Genomic DNA, 17,798 nt, shown 5'->3' with positions numbered 1-17,798 from the left:
AGATGAGGATGAAGAACCCAGAGAAAACCCTTTTAACTCTCTGGAACTCCAATTCCAGCACCCTCCAAGCATTCTAAACACTGCAGTCACCGAAAGAGGCGCGAACTTCTCCCAAGGTCAAAGACAGTGTCTCTGCCTCGCCCGGGCCATCCTCCGCCGGCCCAAAATCCTTGTTCTAGACGAGGCAACCTCAGCCATCGACAAGCCCACAGACGCAGTAATCCAGAAATCCATCCGGGCTGAGTTTGGGCACAATGACTCTACACTATTAGTCATCGCCCATCGCATTAGCACTATCGTTGACTTTGATCGGGTGCTTGTGCTAGACGCCGGTCGGGCTATCGAGTACGGCACACCCCGGGAACTGATAGCGAATCGGAATGGAGTCTTTCGCAGCCTAGTTGAGAGCAGCGTTGAGAGAGACGAGTTGTTGGAGACTATGCATGCTGCCGGTCCGTGAACTTGACACGGTCCTAGCCCCAAGTCACTACATCGATAAGGAGGAATCCAACCAACCCCGATCTTCAGGGGCTAGTGAAAACCGTTAGCCCGCACGCATCCTCTCGGAGATACCTACGCAGCTGAGACCTACCTTGCGAAAAGATGATCTCGATGCTGAATCGCCGAATACTGCTTAGAGTCCGCTGGGCGAAGGTGACAGAAATCCCTCAACCTCGATCTAACACGTCACAGTATAGAGCCCGATGTTTAATAATCCCTTTCTTACAAATCCGGTGATTCCGGATGCTTCTTTCGCCTTCAAGTCTGGGGGATGATCCCAGGGTTGTCGCGAAAAAGCAGCGAAAACCCAGATGGCTTTCCTAATGCGGCCTAGTCTCCGCGAGGGTGCCTCGCCAAGAGTGGGATCGCATCGGGCTTAGTCTCCGCGGGTGGGACGTCATTCAGCTGCATAGATTGAAGATAAATACCGGCCATTCTGCCTCTGTTTCAGGCTCAATTCTCACTAATCTACCTGTATAATAATCACATACGCTTGTCCGTATATACACACAATCAATCACCATGTCGTTTCCCTACAAGAAAGTCCTCATCATCGGTGCCACCTCCGGCATCGGCAAGGCGCTCGCCGCCAAGGTGATCGAGAACGGCACCCAGCTTGTCATTGCCGGCAGAAGAAAGGAGAACCTGGATGAGTTCGTCCAGAAATACGGCAGCGACAAGGTCGCATCCAAGGTCTTTGACGTGATGCAGCTGGACCAGGTACGCGGCCCCCCTCCTCCCCCCTGTACCATCCATATCACACCCACACCCTACTCACGTACTATTACTACATAGATCCCCCAGTTCGCCACCGAAATCACCACCGCCCACCCCGACCTAGACTGCATCTTCATCAACTCCGGCATCCAGCGCCCCTTCGACTTCTCCAAGCCCAACTCCGTCGATCTCACCACCTTCGACACCGAGCTCATCACCAACTACACCTCCGCCGTCTACCTCACCAAGGCCTTCCTCCCCCACCTGCAGTCCCTCCCCACCCAGACCGCCCTCGCCTACACCACCTCCCAAATGGCCCTCGTGCCCATGATGCGCTGCCCCAACTACGGCGCCTCCAAGGCCGCCTTGCACCACTTCATCCTGGCTCTGCGCACGCAGGTCGCTGAGGGCCCCGGCAACGTCAAGGTGCTGGAAATCTACCCGCCCGCTGTGCAGACCGAGCTGCACGATCCCAAGCACCAGCCTGATCTGAAGAACGGACACTTGATCGGCATGCCGTTGGATGAGTTTGTCGGTGAGGTGTGGCGCAGATTGCAGTCTGGTGAGGATCAGATTGCTGTGGGTTCGGCGAACGATATCTACGAGGCCTTTGAGACGAAGAGGCAGAGTCTGTATGCGGACATGACGGCGATGTTGAACGGATTGTTGAAGCAGTTCTTGGTGTAATTGGGATGAATCTTTCTTTTAGGGTTTGTTAGCCGGGCGCAGAATGCATAGACAGATTGGATATAGACTTACCATGATTATATTACATCGATGCCATGGGCAAACATTCGCAAATAGAAAGAAAGAAAGAAAATAGCACAGTGTAGTGTAGTGTGATTAGTACCCCGCATACCCAGTAACAGAAGGATACGGCACGCCCTGCACCGCCCTCCCTCTACACGCGGCAAGAATCAACCCCCCAAATTCCGAGATCCCATGAACCATGCCACTTTCCAACATGCCTGAATACTGATGCAACGAGACCATCGCATCCAGCGACTCCCCACTCGCATCCCCACCAACATCAACATCCCGATCCCACAACCCAGTCCTCATATCAAACGGCAATGAATCCACGAACGGCGTGCGGACGGAATAATTCCGCATCTTGAGCGAGTACACGCTCCGCAGCATGAACCCCACGATGATCGTCCTCCGCACACTCTCAGCGAACAGCCACGCTCTGCGCGGGCTCAAACTGCCTGGTAGTTGGATGGGGGCTTGTTGCCAGAGTTTCTGGCCGAGATTGTAGAGCATAGTGCTGATTGATTCGGAGTAGGATTGGGATGTGTCTGTATCGGAAAAAACGAGCATGCATTGCGTGAGGAGGAGGGCCTGCGCGGTGGCTAGCATTTCCTCAAAGCTGGTGGTGTGGTTGAGGGTGCGGAGGAGGGAGGAGGATTTCTGTTTGAGGAGGGGAATGATGGTTTTGTTTGTGCTGGTGGAGTGTAGTTTACACAGGGCGTGAATGTCCCTGATAGGTAACGGGGGAGAAGATGGACTGGGCCATAGGTCTGGGTGGATGAAGTGGGTTTTCATGTTCAGGGCGAAGGTGGATGGGTATGCGCGCATGCCTGAGACTAGGTATGCAATGATGGGTTGGGAGTAGCCCTTTGTGATTTCTAAGGGGAGGGAAAGAGGGATGGAGTGTGTTGTCGTTAGTTGGTAATGCTGTCTTGGCTTCTTGTGAGGGAGTTTCGGTGAGAGCGTTGATCTGGTAGTGATTGTTGTTGTGGTAGCTGTTGAGCCTGTGTCGGAGCCCACCGTTAATGGGACGTTGATGTATTCGCAGTCTATCTTCCGGGTTTGGCACCGGGTGCAGCGCGGCCAGCGCTGGTCACAGCGGCGTTTGCCGCGCGCGCAGGCTTGGCATGACCGGCGAAGAGTCGGTGGCCTGGGAATGTCGGGGGCCATTTCGATCTGATAAAGAGGAGCAGTGAGATTGAATGGGGGCAATAGGCGGGTCAGATGTGCATTAGTTGGGGGATGATGGGATGGGGGACGTTGGAGTCGTTCGCCGATGGCAAACCATCGGGCGAGTCACGTGTGTGTAGGTTTCGGGGATAGTTGCCTGTTGGGGACTACGGGAGGGTCTGGACCTCGGGTATTGGGGTGTTTCACGGCAGTTTTATTGCTAGTTCAGGAACCGGCTATCTAAAATGATGAGTGGTGCATGAACTATCTGATGCTTATATTTTAGAGGGTGTGGGGGATCGGAGGCGGTCTTGCAGTGTTTCCCACGAATTTCTTGCTCTTTTACCAGCATCCTGGGGATTGAACTCCACGTTGCGCATCCGTCTGTCAAATACCTCCATGGAGATCCAGCCGGTATACCCTTTGTCGACTACCCATGCCTTGACAATTTCTAGCACGGGCATATAGCCGCCTAGCTCGGTTTCAAACGGGAATGGCCTGGCGTGTTTGGACCAGGTGAACTGTGGCGCTTCGCCCTCTAGATACCACGAATGTGCCTCTGAGAAGGGTGGGTCGAAGAGCTCGCCGTCTGACAGTTGGACGTAAAAGATCTTTTCGAGTGGGCATTGCTTGAGGAAGCGCCCAAGCGAGGCAGTCAAATCTCGATCGGCTGTCGGATACTTTCCGGATGTCTCGAATGGGCTCGCCCAAAGCTTGGTGACTTCGTGGAAGGTGTCCATGCAGAGACCAAAGTTCTTGCGATCAACAGCCTCGACAATCTCCAAGGCTGTGTCCCAGGTCGAGCAGTATGTACCCCAGGAGAGTGGCTCATACGCGACCGAGACAACGGGTTCCTCAGCGCTCGCCAAATCCGCCAATTTCTGCAAATCCGACACAATGATGTTCTTGTCCGTGCTGGCATCATGGCTGTAGTTGGACGGCACTTGCAGATAGGTCGCATGCAGCTTGCGCGCAATGTCGATCCAATGCTTGGCGGTGGCCATTCGTTCATCTAATGAGGTGCGGTTTCCTTCGAAGTTCTCGAATGCAGCCAGCGATAGAATCTCGATGCTGAGGTCGTCACAAAGGTTCTTTATCTTTCCAGCTGCGTCTAGCATTGGTACACCTAGGGCGTCTGAGTACCTCTTGAGGTCGGAGTAGACGACTTCGACAGCGGTAAAGCCATGTTGTGAGGCAACACGGATCTTTTGGTCCAGTGTGTGCGAGGGATGCTGGCCCAAGGAGAGGGTGCCAATGGCTTGCTTATTCGATAGCATTTTGTGTTTGCTGTGAGTATGAACAAAAAGAATGATTATTGTTGCTGAGCAGATAGTGGTGGGATGAATTGATCATTTATAGAGAAATCCCGACCCCCGCATTTGTCGGGATTCAATTTCCGGCCGGAATTGTTCCTGCGTATTTCATGGAAGTTGCCCTCCCAGCAAATTCATTCTATCAGCTTCAGTTACTATAGCGATGATTGTTTGTAATATCCACCTGAGTCATATTGCGGAGCATCAAACCTTGGTCATTTTCCAGCTCCAGACTTTCAATTGGAGGGCCCCTCCTCATGGCCCCGGTTAAGAAACACCGAAACTCAGTGAATCGTTTTCCAGGGGATTTGACGGATATATTACACTGTGACTCTCCTCCAATGACATCGTTCTTGAAGTCCTACAAGAACTGCCTGCATTGACTTCTCCGCTGTCAGAATACATATCACGGTCCCCGCGATCGCTCACATAGCCAACTCTTCAAGCCACGGCCCTGTTCCATCTCATGGTAATCGTTGAAGAGTGGTCATATGGGGGGCGCAATGTGGTATTCATTATGACCAATATTCAATGTTATAGCTAAGACATCATAGTTCCTACAACCCCAACCTAGCAAGCCTCTCCTGCCCCTTATCCGTAAACAAAAGCAACCCATTCCAGTATCCGACAAACCAAATCATAGGATATCGCCAATGGAACCACATCGGATGCTCACTCGCTCCAAACCATCCAAAATGCCTATCCAGGTTATAGCAGAGATAGTTACAAGCGCTGAAGACCAATAATGACAAGATCCCCGTGAAATGAGCCGCCTTCTTTCCATAATATTGATCCACAATAAAGACATTTGTCAGACTGCCCATGACACCGCCCATACCGAGCGGACAGAAGACGAGCGTCCACATGACTTTGTAGAAAAGATCGCGGGTGCCGGTCATGATGAAGATGCCGACGGCGAGGAAGATGATTTCTGCGATGAGGGAATTCAGATAGAAGAGGAGAAATGGGCGGATGTAGCTGGTACGGCGTTTTTGGGCTATTGGGAGGTCTTTTTCCGTTGTTATAATGGGCTGGTAGGTGTTTGGGAGGGACATCTTGGGTAGTGAGAGTTTGAGTGAATGGGATAATATGCTGTGGAGAGTGCTCTGTGTGATGGACCCGTTCTATCTGCGCCCATAGTTCATTGTTTATATTTCTTATGTCCAACAAGGAGCTTCTGGATAATGTTGCATGTCAGTAACCGAGGTTGGATTATTCTACCTCATGCACGCTCTCACCCTGGTGTTGCTCGGTGCATATCAGGATTACTGATCAGTCCGTCGGCATCGCCCCGTCAGTAAGAGAGGGTATCTTTTCTGCCTGACGATCATCAGCCCTACCCAGGGAGGGGGTATGCCAGATACAGCATTGTTTTGAGGGTAATGTGCAGAGACTGAGACAGACTCTTCTACTTCATGTGCAATCAATAGTCTACAATTGTAGTGGTCCGACCACTTTCTACTATTCTGCTTGAGATGCGTTACTGTTACGAATACAACGACATGGAATCAAACACGTGACTTTCATTGGCGTAAATACTCCAGAAGACCTATGGCCTACACAACAGCCAGATGTTATAACATGTATCTACATTCTTGCCCCCTGATTGTCCGGAAAGGCCGCCATCGCTCCCCGAATGATGGCATGGGGATTGATGCGTCGGGGGTATCTGTTCTTCATTTCCTCCACGGCTTCCTTCCAACTAGTAGCCGAGTCAACAACCTCCTCAAAATCCAAGATATACCGCCTAGTCTTCTGTAAATTGAACATCCCATCAACCGTCCCAGCCCTCTTATGCCCGGCAATAACAGTATGTGGCTTAAGAGCTTCGATAATCCTCAGGGCACGAAGCCACTCCCTTCGTTTCTCTCTTGTATTAGCCTCCCCGAAATACTGATGCACATCCCCGTAGACCGCATCGCCCGCAACGACAAGCCGGATACTAGGCACATGCAAGACAGTCGTATTATACGTATCAGAATGTCCGACCTCTACAGCCCGGAACTTATGGCATTCTATCTCGAAGACGGGTGATTCCATCGCCTCAGCAACCTCAGGTGACTTTGGGATCTGATCCCCTGGAAAGAGAGAAAGCCACATTCCTTCGAATATCTCCGGCTTAAGTTGTTCCATCATATGCGCGACGGTGCCGGGGGTAGCTAGTGCACGTATATTGGGCCAGTGCTTTCGGAGTACGGTTATGCCGAACCAGTGGTCGCCGTGGCCGTGGGTGATGTAGACATAACGAAGAGATTTTCCTGGGGCGGTTTCTTTAATCCAGGAGACTAGGTCTTCAGTTTGGGCAATAGATATGGGCGTGTCGACGAGGACGGCCTCGGCGTCCCCGTGAATTAGGGTGCAGGAGATTGGGGAGAAAGAACTTTGCTCTCCTGCTCGCTTTACTGCCAGCGGGAGGCGCGAAGAGACGTAGACGTCTGCTTGGAGGATAGAGGACATAGTGTATGACAGGATGGTGGAAGGATAGAAACCGTGCTCTTAGTCGGTACTCCAGATAGATAGTCAATTATACATGTGCTTCTACTTGATTGTTTACTATTCTTCAACCGAGGGATCAAGTTGATTAGTGAACATGGGTCATTGAAGACCATGTAGGGCTGAGGGAGTTGGCCGAAGTGGGTATCTCTGCCACGGAATGTGCTTCCTGACAATTTCGCTGCCGCAGAACGAACGTTTTACATAGATCTTGGCCCACCGGGTTTGAATTCCCATATGATGCTATATATTGTCTTGGAAGGGGTGGGATCCGCATGGTCGTCGCTCGTATGATTCCTTGTTGCCTATTCAATTTTCACACTTGCATAAAGTGGATTCCGAGGACACCGCAAAAGCAACTTCCAAAGCAAGTGAATGAACAGCATGAGCAAATAGAATACTCAACCCAAGTAAACACTAATTTTAGTATTCGATTGGAACTGAGCATGCAAAGATTGCCAAGGCGCATAGGCAAAGATCCAACTAGAAATAGGTCGGGAAGTGGGGTAAATTCTTACTATCCTTACTATCCCAATCCTGTCCTGTTCATCGGCGAAGGAAATGCCTTTAATTCTAGCAATAGGCAGCGTTAATAAGCTCCCAGTCTGCTACTGAATCTCCCACCATTTCTTCAGCAGTTCGAGCTCTGCCAATGTGCTGCGATCCTCTTCCAGATGCCGTCTGGTACTCAATGTCTGGGATCGTGACCATGACCTCGGGAGTCGACGAGGTGGCGTGCGGAGTCCCTCGGGCCCAATCGGCGCATGGGATATTGATATTCAGTAGCATCCAAGGGGCGGAAGACCAAGGAAGGGTCCGATGGAAACTTTCTCATGCAGATAACGTTTAGGCTACCTCATGCAGCTCGGATTATACCGAATATTAACGTTGAACTGGTAAATTTCAGCACGTCTTTCATAGGCCATCGCAGCCCAAATGCACGAGCAAATTCCTTTTTCAATCCAACGGGACTTCATAATGTATCGTGAACTGTGCATGCGCGATAAACATATATGAATATCATATTCAAGGAATAAAGCAAGACTACTCACTCCCATCATAAATCCTATGTACTTATCAAGCATGGCAATGCTCTCAAAACTGGCTATGGCGGGCTACTTGACCGTGGGTCTGTGTGCACCATTCTATATGCCGTACTCCAAATCGAGAAGTAAGAATCGGCGGGAAAACTTGCATGACAGGTGAAGGCCCGTCCAGGTCGCGTTTATTGAATCATGACTTATGCTGATGCCGATTAGAGCTCGAAAGTATCCAGCAACCGGACCTTTCTTTCATCTATATTGAATTCTTGCGGGCGACTATCTATATTTGCAAGAAGCGGAATGAATAAATCCTCGGGACAAATAGCAAATTACTTGAAAGTGTTATGATTGATGCTGCGCACTTGAAATGTCGGTGAGGGGGTGTTGATTATTCGACATGGAATGGATGATGATGAGATAATATTTTGAGGACATTGGGATCAATTCTTTTGAACTACTATGTTATTGTAATATACAGAGCGTATTTTCAAACTTAAGGTTACGCTGGCTAGGCTGTGCTGGGCACATCCCGTCTTAAATCTTCCTACAGCTACTAAGCCACAATAGAATGAAACTTAGCTCGAAGGTTGACCGTGACATTCTCATAGCTATGGACCAGATAACTTATCCATAAGAAACCTCTATATAAATGGCAAGATGACAGAGCTAGGATACTCCCCGCCACAGTGAATAAAGTGTTTCCCGCGATTGAGCTCCTCCTCCGGACGAGGCTGTGACCAAGTCTTATACTCTGCAATGCTAGGGTACTGACCAGATACCTTTCTCATGGTTAGTATGAATTGGATCTTATCTGATTTGTTGGCTCCGGGTAACTCACCCGCACGCTGATCGTCTCACCAGCCTCAAAATCCACACCCATTGCCCAAATGCCAATCTCAAGTCGAACAATTTCCCCAGGACGAACCTTCTCCTGGCGCGTGTGGGGGTGGAACGGAAATTGTGGGTGAATGCTTTTCTCCGCATCGATTGCACGGTGTGAAGCTCTAAGAATACCATTAGACCCCAAATGAAGGTTTGTGCTGGACTGTTCCTTCTCGGAAATTTCGTCAATCGATTTGACCGGGGTTGCGTGGAATGGGAAATTTAGATGCATCAACGGCTTTCCGTTCTTGTCCTTCTTTCTTAAGATGACGAAAACGGTGAAGTCATCTCGCTCTTCGCAAGACATGTATAAGATCGCCTTAGGTAGACCAATTAGTCTTGCTGGGTTGTCGAAGGTGTATGAGAATTCGGCGAAGCTGGATGAGAGCTCCGAGTCGTAGGAGATTTTCTCGTAAGACCCAACTAACGTTGGGTGGAGTTTCTCCGAAGAGAGGAAGAATTCTCGGTATTCGGTGGTAGGTGATGGGAAGTCCTCGAGGACGATATCATCGATAGCCTCTCGATCGCCGAATTGCAGCGCAGACCAGCGCACCTTAGGGGTCTTCTCCCAGTCATTCTCGACTCCCTTGAGATAGCGATCGAAGAAAACGAAAAGTTCATCCATGGACTCCGGGCAGCTATAGAGTTCGTACCACTCCTGTTTGCTTCCCCAGCGAATCCACTTTTTATCATGTGGAAGCTGTAGCCAGGCTCGAACAGACCCCATGGTGTGGATGGAGCTCACATCTGAGCCTCGGATATAGACTGGACAAAGCACCTTGGTCATGTCTGCTCTCTTATCCTCCCAGAAGGGACTAGACACAGGCGAGCGACGGTACATCTCCTCGAAATCCTCAATGCCGGAGTTGGCCGGTCCGCGAACAATTTCGTTTGTGATTAGATCAAAATTGCTCATAGAGAACCATCCACCGCGGCAAAACTGCTCACGGTAGATATCACCCGAACCCTCCCATGGTGCAATAGCCTTGAGGGACGGCGGCTGTTGAGAAGCAATGAACCATTGAGAGATCGCGAGGGCCGAGTTCCCCGCCATACCGATGCATCCATTGCACCAGTCCATCTTCGCAATGGCTTCAACGACGTCGTATCCATCCTCCGCATCCTGAGAACCCATAACGGTGATGAGACCGTCACTGTTCCCTGCTCCACGTGTGTCAACACTGACAATTGCATACCCACGTGGACACCATGTCGCTGGGTCGAGGCCCTCGAATTTCTCGAGACCACTCAGATCAGAGCGCGGTACGCAGCAGTTCCACACGCACATGGGCAACATGTCGAGTGCACTGTACTTTTTGCCGTAGAAGGACCAACTTAGTACGGCGGGGACTTTCTCGGTAGAGTCCGCTGGCCGGTAAACGTCGACATAGAGTCTTGCGCCATCACGGGCAACGATCTCGACGTCGTGGTCGATGCGAATGTCGCTCTGTATGGGCTTGGCATTGAATCCATTCCATCCCGCCGGAAGAACCTCTGATTTGCCTGGTTGAGGTCTCACGTAGCCGTTTTCACCCTCTTTCGGGGATTTGATACGTTTGTAAGCGACTTGGACTGGTGGAGGCATTTTCAATGTAACACGTGATGTTAGTTTATTGCGTTTAAGGCTTTCAATGATTCTGGCAAATCATACTGCAATTTCTTCACATTTAAGTTGTCTATTCATCATGGTCTTCCCCGCCTTCTGCTATCTGTATTGCACATGTCTCGGGGCTTTAGCAACCGAAGCTCGGGCAGCCCCGAAGTCAGTAACTCCCCCGAAGCCAAGGGCGGGGTGTTCGGGGCTCCCCGCATTGCTCCAGACCTGCCAAGGCCCCCGAGCTTCGGGGCACGAAGATAGCCCTTCGGCGCTGAGAGCTGCTGGATGTTTAAGTGAATTTTGAACACCCACTCGAAGGCAGACGAAAGAACCAATATCCACATCCAATCTTATTGATCAAAGTGCACATTGAGCAAAAAATAACACTATGTCAACAACTACCGTCATCCAGGAGATCGCTGAAGCGACCAACGAGTCCTACACAGTGAAGGACCTGATTGACTTCAGCGACCGCCACTACGGCGATTGGCGAGATGAGTTCCACAAGAACGGCTGCGTTGTTATCAAGAACGTGATTAGTCCCGAACGGGCCAAGTACTACTGCGATAAGCAGATCGAGTGGCTGAAGAGCTTCGACCTTGGGTTCGATGAGAATGATGAGAGTACCTGGACTACTGAGCATCTTCCTATCAGCTTCAAGGGAGGGTAAGTTCCCTTCTTCCCTAGGTGTCTGACCACTACTGACAGAAGATCAGCATGTACTATGGCTACGCAGCACCCCATGAGAAGATAGCTTGGGAAGCTCGAACAGAGCCAGCTGTCATCGAGATCTTCGAGAAGCTCTGGGAGACCAAGGAGCTACTCAGCTCTTTTGATGGCATGAACATCTCCCTTCCCCGTCGGAAGGATGTCAACTGGAGTCCCTGGCCACACTGTGATCAGAACCCCAACCGGAAGGGGTAAGTCACCGTTGAGGCTGAGATAGACAGCAGGACACTGATATTGTTATAGCATGCAAGCAGTGCAAGGCCTAGTCAACTTTGCCCCCAACGGCCCCAAGGACGGCGGTCTTATGCTCATGAAAGGCTCTGCCAAACTCTTCGATGAATTCTTCGCTCAGGACCGTGACCCCTACGACCACGAGGATGCTCCGCCACCGGAGATGAAGTACATGGACCTGTTCCTTTTCCACCAGAGGGATCTCAAGTGGTTCGAGGACCGCGGCTGCGAGCTCATCAAGGTTAATATGGACCCTGGTGACTTGGTCCTCTGGGATTCTCGGACCATGCATTATGCCTGTCTGCCCGAAGGTGACCAGATCCGTCACGTCCAGTATGTCTGTATGACGCCGAAGCGATTTGCGACCGAGAAGGCCCTGGAGCTGAAGAAGTATTGTTTCGAGAATTACATGGGAACTACCCACTGGCCTCACTGGTATGTAACTGTCTGCTGCCTGCATTGACGTACATGCTAATTTTTGTAGCAATATCCGCCCATCTACAGACAAGCCGATGAGGAATGGAAAGGTTTGCCCTAAGGATCGGACTGAGCCTTATGAGAAGCCAGAATTAACTGACACCGTGCTCAAGCTGGCGGGCGTCAAAGATTACTAGGTAGTTTTACGTATATGTATACAGACTGTCAGATAGTTGTTCAATATCATGAGAATTTTTGTGCACACTACTCCTTGATGGCCTTCACACTGTCCAAGTAATCTGTCAAGACGGAGGGAGGAATGTATGTATATTTGATCTATCTGATCTCAAGAGGATGTTTGAAGATTGGAAGAGGTGGTAGAAAATCGAGTAATGCTTGCCTGGCTGCAGTGAATGTCTCAACAAGATTTAAGTTGTAAGCAACAGTACTGAAAACCCTTTTTGATACGTCAATTGAGACTTGTGTGACATGACTCGTAGCGTTGATATTAGCTTTTGCCCCGACTTAACTTGACCCCGCCGAAGTGGCAGTATTAGGTTTCGGAGCACCAGACCTCGGTGAGGCCCCCGAGCCAGTTCTTCCCCGAGGCCATTAGTGGCGAGTTTGCTATCGGAATGCGGGGAAGCTTTGCTAGCTTCGCAGCTATAGTTGTCACAGCTAAGGTTCGGCACGGTTATGGAGGTGGTGTAGCGAGGTAATCTGCCTTTGCTGTGCCCACTGTATGTCACACGCCTATTAACTGGTAGTATGTCGAGTATATATCTACGATCAGCTGGGCCATACCCCATGCTACCACCGCTCACACCCTCTGTGGGGAAACAGAACGCACACATCATCCACCCGCCAGTCTTCCATAATGGATGACACCACAAAGAAAGATGTGGTATACGTGGAAGACATGGAGGAGGGAGGATTGACGAGGGTTAAGGGGAAGGTGATGGGCACCGTGAAGATCACGGAGGGGACGGTGGTGTATATTCCTACTCCCACCGCTGACCCACAGGGTGAGCAACTCTTCTATCGGGGAGCAATGTCAGGAATAACGATGAACAGACCCCTTGAATATGTCGGTTTGGCAAAAGTCCATCATTCTAATTGTCATTTCTATCTGTACGTTGTTGACTATCCCAGAAGTTTCTTTAACACTCCCTGATCGTGTGCAGTTTCATGTCTGGGTCTCGCTTTGGTCAGTGGATTCGGAGGACTATTACAATTCTACATTCCAGGATATACTGCCGCGGGGAAGGACTATGATATATTACCCATTTGATGACATATCCGACGTTGTTCATGTATGTGAGATCGGTACCACATACGAGACGGAGCTGATTTTGGGCCAGGGGCATCGGGAACCTCATTGGTATGCCAATAGCAATCGGCATAGGAAGGAGAATCGTCCTCCTGACCTCAACCGTCGTGCTCGTCCTCGGATCGGTGCTATGCGCAACTGCGAAGACCTACGAATGGCACCTTGGTGCCCGGATGGTGCTTGGCTTAGCAGCCGGACAGAGTGAGGCATTGATTCCTATGATTACCCAGGTACGTGGCCTGCGACATCACTCTGAACCATACTTTTAGCTTACTCCCACCAGGAGATTTTCTTCCTCCATGAACGCAGCAAAGCCCTTATGGCACAACTAGCCATCCAGGTCACTCTAACCTCCGTATGGACACTATTCGCCGGCCCAATCGCTGAGTCGATCACACCAGAGGGATGGTACGGGCTTGGAGCCGGTCTTGCTGGAGCACTGCTTCTAGTTGCTCTTGTCCTCCTACCCGAAACAAAATATGACCGTCCTCTCACATCCTACCAGGAAACGGACTCCGACCCAACGAGCACATCTTCTGACCTGAAAAAGGACCTAGGAGCCGAGGTATGCACCATTCGCCCCGCCCTAGACTACGAGAGATACGCACCTCGTACATGGAAATCCGACATGCGACTCTGGGTCGGGAAGCCCCAGTGGACAGAGACCTGGGACGTGCTAAGAGTAAGTCCATATCTGTGCAGACAGAACCATCTTTACATCATTTCTAACCCCAGCCAGCAAACCTTCGAGCTCCTCTTCTTCCCGAACGTCCTTTGGGCCCTGCTTCTCAACGGCCTCACAATCGGTGTAAACGTCGCCATTGGCACCACCTACAGCACCATCCTCGCCGATCCACCCTACAACTGGCCCGACAGCAGCGCAAGCTACATCAACTGCGGCCAGATAATCGTCGCTATCGTCGCCCTCCCCCTTCTCGGCCACGGCTCCGACTACTTAGTGAAATACTTCGCCAATCGCAACAACGGCATCCACGAGCCGGAAATCCGCATCATCCCTCTCATTTTCCCTATCATTGTTGGCACCTTCACTGCCGCGCTATATGGCCAAGGCGGCGCCCACCCGTACGAGTACCACTGGTTCATATATGCCTGGACGGTAGCAGCATACTACTTCTGTTTTGTTGGAGCAAATATCGTTGGCATTACGTACCTGCTTGATAGTTATCCTGGGAGATCGGGACCTTTGTTGGTTATTATCTGTGCGTTTCGGGGTTTTATTTCCTTTGGGACGAGTTATGCCGTGTCGCCGTTCATTGCGCTTCATGGGTATGATGGGGCTTTTGGGACTTATGCGGCCTTGACGGCGGCTTTTGGGCTGTTGGGGATTCCGGTGTTTATTTGGGGGAAGCAGATTCGGAGGTTTACGGGGAGGTTTGCGAAGAATAAGACGGATTGATTGGAGGAGTGGTTACGATGAAGGGTATATTGTGTTTTTGTGTGCTTTCAATTCAACATATGTGGGTTTTGTTGGCATGTGTTTGTATGTTCTTTTCTTCTAATGAGAGGAAGTACAATTTGATGTATGGACTTGATGGCAATGCATGGAGTTTTGCGCTGTACCATTGATATGCAGCTGACTGTAGACTTCCCAAAACAGGACTCCCTCCAGCAATGAACGATTAAAAATCTGTTGGCTTTATGAGACACAACTCTACAGCTCTTGGTAATAAAGGGTAAGTATTAGTGCTAAGGTATCGAGTGAAGTACTCCGCAGCACATGATTTGATCGCCCAAGTCTCGTGCCCAACCTGGTTCTCCACATCCTGGCGAACCTGAACGAGGGGATGAACTGTTTCCAGTCTCCCTGTCACTTTCACCTTGCTCATGTAGCAAGCTACTTGTGATTGATCCCATATCGCCAGGTCACACGCGTTACGAGATCCCCATAAATGGTCGAATCTGTAACGACGTGTCGTACGCTCAGGTTGAAGCGCGTCGTGGGGAGCCATCGGTCGGGCATCTCGCAAGCCTGTCAGGCGGGACTATTTCTCCATCTTATCACAGCATAGAGTACACTCCCTCAGCCACTTCCCCACTGCATCGCACTAACTGTGGGCTGATTCAGGCTCTTGGAGTACCGATCCGCAAGATCCTCGCATACACCCCAGATGCGTCTCCGGTTGGCGACACCAATCAGTTTCACATCGTCCATGCCGTACCGCGGAGCAGTCATCTTATCGAGCCACATGTACATCCTCTTATAATTGAGATCCGCGGGGATCTTCTGGTTCTTTGCTGCCTGAAGCTCCCAGAACCAGGGCATGTTGCTCTGCATAAACTGTTTCCAGAATAGGTTGTCCTGGGTGACGAGGTGGATGTACAACGAGGCTTCGGCCAGTGCTTTCAGCGAATCGCTAGGCAAGAATTTGCAGATCTGATAAACGATTTCAAGGGGCAGTTTGCCGAATGGGCTGATAGGCTTCCGGTCGCGGAGATCCAGCTTCGCGAACGGAGTCTTCAAGCCGCTATTTGTCTCCATATTGCTTTGAAGGTATTCGTCGAGTCCGGGTGTTTCTACCGGGTGGGCGGCACAGTACTGCTCCGATCGTTAACATAGTTTAGACAGAGCTCGGCGAAGATATGCTTGCCTCTGCGCCCGGGATACATTCCCAGTAGCGGCCTTGCGAGCGCTGGATGTCGTCTCCGTAGTTCAATTGCAGGGCAGACCCGGACATGTTGCACAACGGCGTCATGATATTGTACAACACGTCCAGGTTGACGTTTTTAGTGTCAGTCGTCCCCGTCAGTGCGCGAGTCAAGATTTCAAAACAGCCCCAGTGGAACGGTAAGACAGGACCGGGCGCTTCCTCCGAGCCATGGCCATAGCTTTGAACGGTCAGAATGGGTCAACAAGACGAGTCTACGAAGTGGGTATGTCACACCATGAATAAACGCGCTGAGAGCGCGACCGGGAACCATCTAAATAAGGTCAATAACCATGAAAAACCATGAGTTGAAGCACATCGGCTCATCAGCATACCAGATTTGGCCTTGACGACAAACTCGCCCTGATACGTAATTAGCTTCGATCGAAAACGTCGCACTCAGTGAGAGCGCCTACAATATCGGCATAATATCCTTCATCCGAGAGAAACGCTCTAAAAGATTGTTAAACGGGTCTCTCCGACCGCGCGAACAGCAGCAGCACCTACTTTGGCGCACCCGATTTGGCATTTTCATCCACACCCAGGCAGTGTGCCTTATACAACCAGGAAATATTGTCCCAGCCCACGATGCGAGGGTCGTAGCTGCGGACGGGCTCCTCATTTTCCTCTCCCTCGTGCGACACCTGCCTGAAGTCTTCGCCGGCTTGCAGCGCCCGGCATCGCTTTTCGATCCACCGCCTGCGGCGCTCGAGGGCCGTCTCCGACGGCGCCTCGATGTGCATGCCACAGAAACCAACACCGCAGATTGCGCAGTAGCAATCGAAAGCCATGGTGGTGAAGGAAATCAGTACCTGGAATTGGAACTGAGGAAGAAAGAGTGGAAGTGTGGCTGATCTGGAGAGCTGATGGGGATTAAAAAAAGGATCGCCCCCCCAAGGCGTGCCAGAATAAATACCGAAAGCGAAGGGGGTGTGGGAGGGCCCACCGCGATGGATGGAGTGGAACGCCGGAAGCAATCCATTCAGGGGCGAGCATCAACTCTTCGCCCGCACACTAAGGATTGGGGAAAACTCTTCGTGACGATCAGGCGACCTAAAAATATGACACCGACATTTTCCCAGCGACCGGCTTGATAGACGCCATGTCATGGCCTCGCTGAGTTGGCAGGGAAGATCTCCTGAGGTCTTTTTGTTACGGATGATAGAGCAGTCTTGGTACTACCCTTTAAGCCTTGGGGAGGGTAGAGAGACCGGGGGTAGATACAGTAATCCCAGCTGGCTCCATGAATGATAGCAAGCCACGCTTCTCCCCCCCAGAAGATGTACGGAGTACGACAGACTTTACTGGAAAAAGTTAACCTTAATTACTAGCCTGAGGCTGTCGCCAACTCGAAAAGGCGGTGTTCTTCCCTCCATTTGAATTGAGCTGGAAAGCCAAGCGCCGATCTCCGGAATTGGGGTTACTGTAGCTATCCCTTGCCCTGGGTGGCCAACGCAAAGTGTGGCATGACTGCTGCTGCTGCTGCTGCTGCTCTTGCTACTGCTGCTGAAGTGGCAGGAAAGCCAACAAGGGCATTGTCAACCACGGGATGACCTGATCGAGCGAATCCAGGAACACGAGGCAGAATTTTTCAATGGGACACGCCCCTGCTCGGGCCGATGGAATGGATGGAATTGTTGGTTCAGGAACGATTTCTGATTGTGGCACAACCCCGTGACTAAACCTTGCCACCGCTAACCAATTCAACTAATCCAACTAACTCAACTACCGCATTGGCCCAGCCGGGCCCAGAAGCCCGCCTTCCCCTTCTTTGCCTTCTCCTCGGCTGTCGGATCTGGGCCGGATTCCCGTCCAGTGCACATTGCTGGCTGGCTGGACCGCAATAATAGCCGGTTTTAATGATCGTGTTGTGGTCTGCACGCATCGAAGCTTTTGGAAGCTCCAGCTTTGTGATAAAGTTGGCAGGTCACAAGACCTGTCTAGCTATATTTAACTACA

At 50.9% G+C, this 17,798-nt stretch overlaps 12 protein-coding genes across 12 annotated transcripts; 6 read left to right on the top strand and 6 right to left on the bottom strand.

Annotated features, from left to right (window-relative positions):
• Position 1: 1 nt before the first annotated feature.
• On the top strand, positions 2-460 carry An13g02320 (uncharacterized protein; the record flags this gene model as incomplete). Its single annotated transcript, XM_059743887.1, has 1 exon — positions 2-460. A coding segment is annotated over one exon (459 nt), but the record flags the coding sequence as incomplete, so codon positions are not given.
• A 563-nt stretch (positions 461-1,023) lies between these two features.
• An13g02310 (uncharacterized protein) lies at positions 1,024-1,905 on the top strand (the record flags this gene model as incomplete). Its single annotated transcript, XM_001396332.3, has 2 exons — positions 1,024-1,221; positions 1,297-1,905. 2 exons carry the CDS (start codon positions 1,024-1,026, stop codon positions 1,903-1,905), a joined length of 807 nt encoding a protein of 268 aa, XP_001396369.1.
• A 156-nt stretch (positions 1,906-2,061) lies between these two features.
• On the bottom strand, positions 2,062-3,138 carry An13g02300 (uncharacterized protein; the record flags this gene model as incomplete). The annotated part of the gene is made up of 1 exon (XM_059743886.1): positions 2,062-3,138. One exon carries the CDS (start codon positions 3,136-3,138, stop codon positions 2,062-2,064), a length of 1,077 nt encoding a protein of 358 aa, XP_059602108.1.
• Positions 3,139-3,413: 275 nt separating this feature from the next.
• Positions 3,414-4,415, bottom strand: An13g02290 (uncharacterized protein; the record flags this gene model as incomplete). The annotated part of the gene is made up of 1 exon (XM_001396330.1): positions 3,414-4,415. The coding sequence occupies one exon, from the start codon at positions 4,413-4,415 to the stop codon at positions 3,414-3,416; it is 1,002 nt and encodes a 333-aa protein (XP_001396367.1).
• A 731-nt stretch (positions 4,416-5,146) lies between these two features.
• Positions 5,147-5,515, top strand: An13g02280 (uncharacterized protein; the record flags this gene model as incomplete). The annotated part of the gene is made up of 2 exons (XM_059743884.1): positions 5,147-5,158; positions 5,267-5,515. The coding sequence occupies 2 exons, from the start codon at positions 5,147-5,149 to the stop codon at positions 5,513-5,515; spliced, it is 261 nt and encodes an 86-aa protein (XP_059602107.1).
• A 523-nt stretch (positions 5,516-6,038) lies between these two features.
• An13g02270 (uncharacterized protein) lies at positions 6,039-6,908 on the bottom strand (the record flags this gene model as incomplete). The annotated part of the gene is made up of 1 exon (XM_059743883.1): positions 6,039-6,908. One exon carries the CDS (start codon positions 6,906-6,908, stop codon positions 6,039-6,041), a length of 870 nt encoding a protein of 289 aa, XP_059602106.1.
• A 1,720-nt stretch (positions 6,909-8,628) lies between these two features.
• On the bottom strand, positions 8,629-10,454 carry An13g02260 (uncharacterized protein; the record flags this gene model as incomplete). The annotated part of the gene is made up of 2 exons (XM_001396327.1): positions 8,629-8,766; positions 8,826-10,454. 2 exons carry the CDS (start codon positions 10,452-10,454, stop codon positions 8,629-8,631), a joined length of 1,767 nt encoding a protein of 588 aa, XP_001396364.1.
• Positions 10,455-10,854: 400 nt separating this feature from the next.
• On the top strand, positions 10,855-12,040 carry An13g02250 (uncharacterized protein; the record flags this gene model as incomplete). The annotated part of the gene is made up of 4 exons (XM_001396326.1): positions 10,855-11,132; positions 11,183-11,386; positions 11,439-11,861; positions 11,911-12,040. The coding sequence occupies 4 exons, from the start codon at positions 10,855-10,857 to the stop codon at positions 12,038-12,040; spliced, it is 1,035 nt and encodes a 344-aa protein (XP_001396363.1).
• A 680-nt stretch (positions 12,041-12,720) lies between these two features.
• An13g02240 (uncharacterized protein) lies at positions 12,721-14,590 on the top strand (the record flags this gene model as incomplete). The annotated part of the gene is made up of 4 exons (XM_059743882.1): positions 12,721-12,868; positions 12,918-13,156; positions 13,320-13,403; positions 13,457-14,590. The coding sequence occupies 4 exons, from the start codon at positions 12,721-12,723 to the stop codon at positions 14,588-14,590; spliced, it is 1,605 nt and encodes a 534-aa protein (XP_059602105.1).
• A 223-nt stretch (positions 14,591-14,813) lies between these two features.
• Positions 14,814-15,143, bottom strand: An13g02230 (uncharacterized protein; the record flags this gene model as incomplete). Its single annotated transcript, XM_059743881.1, has 1 exon — positions 14,814-15,143. One exon carries the CDS (start codon positions 15,141-15,143, stop codon positions 14,814-14,816), a length of 330 nt encoding a protein of 109 aa, XP_059602104.1.
• Positions 15,144-15,752: 609 nt separating this feature from the next.
• An13g02220 (uncharacterized protein) lies at positions 15,753-16,630 on the bottom strand (the record flags this gene model as incomplete). The annotated part of the gene is made up of 5 exons (XM_001396323.3): positions 15,753-16,020; positions 16,077-16,113; positions 16,175-16,202; positions 16,256-16,292; positions 16,347-16,630. The coding sequence occupies 5 exons, from the start codon at positions 16,628-16,630 to the stop codon at positions 15,753-15,755; spliced, it is 654 nt and encodes a 217-aa protein (XP_001396360.3).
• A 75-nt stretch (positions 16,631-16,705) lies between these two features.
• Positions 16,706-17,392, top strand: An13g02210 (hypothetical protein; the record flags this gene model as incomplete). The annotated part of the gene is made up of 3 exons (XM_059743880.1): positions 16,706-16,876; positions 16,968-17,055; positions 17,226-17,392. The coding sequence occupies 3 exons, from the start codon at positions 16,706-16,708 to the stop codon at positions 17,390-17,392; spliced, it is 426 nt and encodes a 141-aa protein (XP_059602103.1).
• Between the last annotated feature and the right edge of the window lie 406 nt (positions 17,393-17,798).

Source organism: Aspergillus niger (genome assembly GCF_000002855.4).
Source record: "Aspergillus niger supercontig An13".
Taxonomy (NCBI): domain Eukaryota; kingdom Fungi; phylum Ascomycota; class Eurotiomycetes; order Eurotiales; family Aspergillaceae; genus Aspergillus; species Aspergillus niger.
The sequence above is the reverse complement of the archived record's forward strand: the minus strand, read 5'-3'. Positions and strand labels throughout refer to the sequence as shown.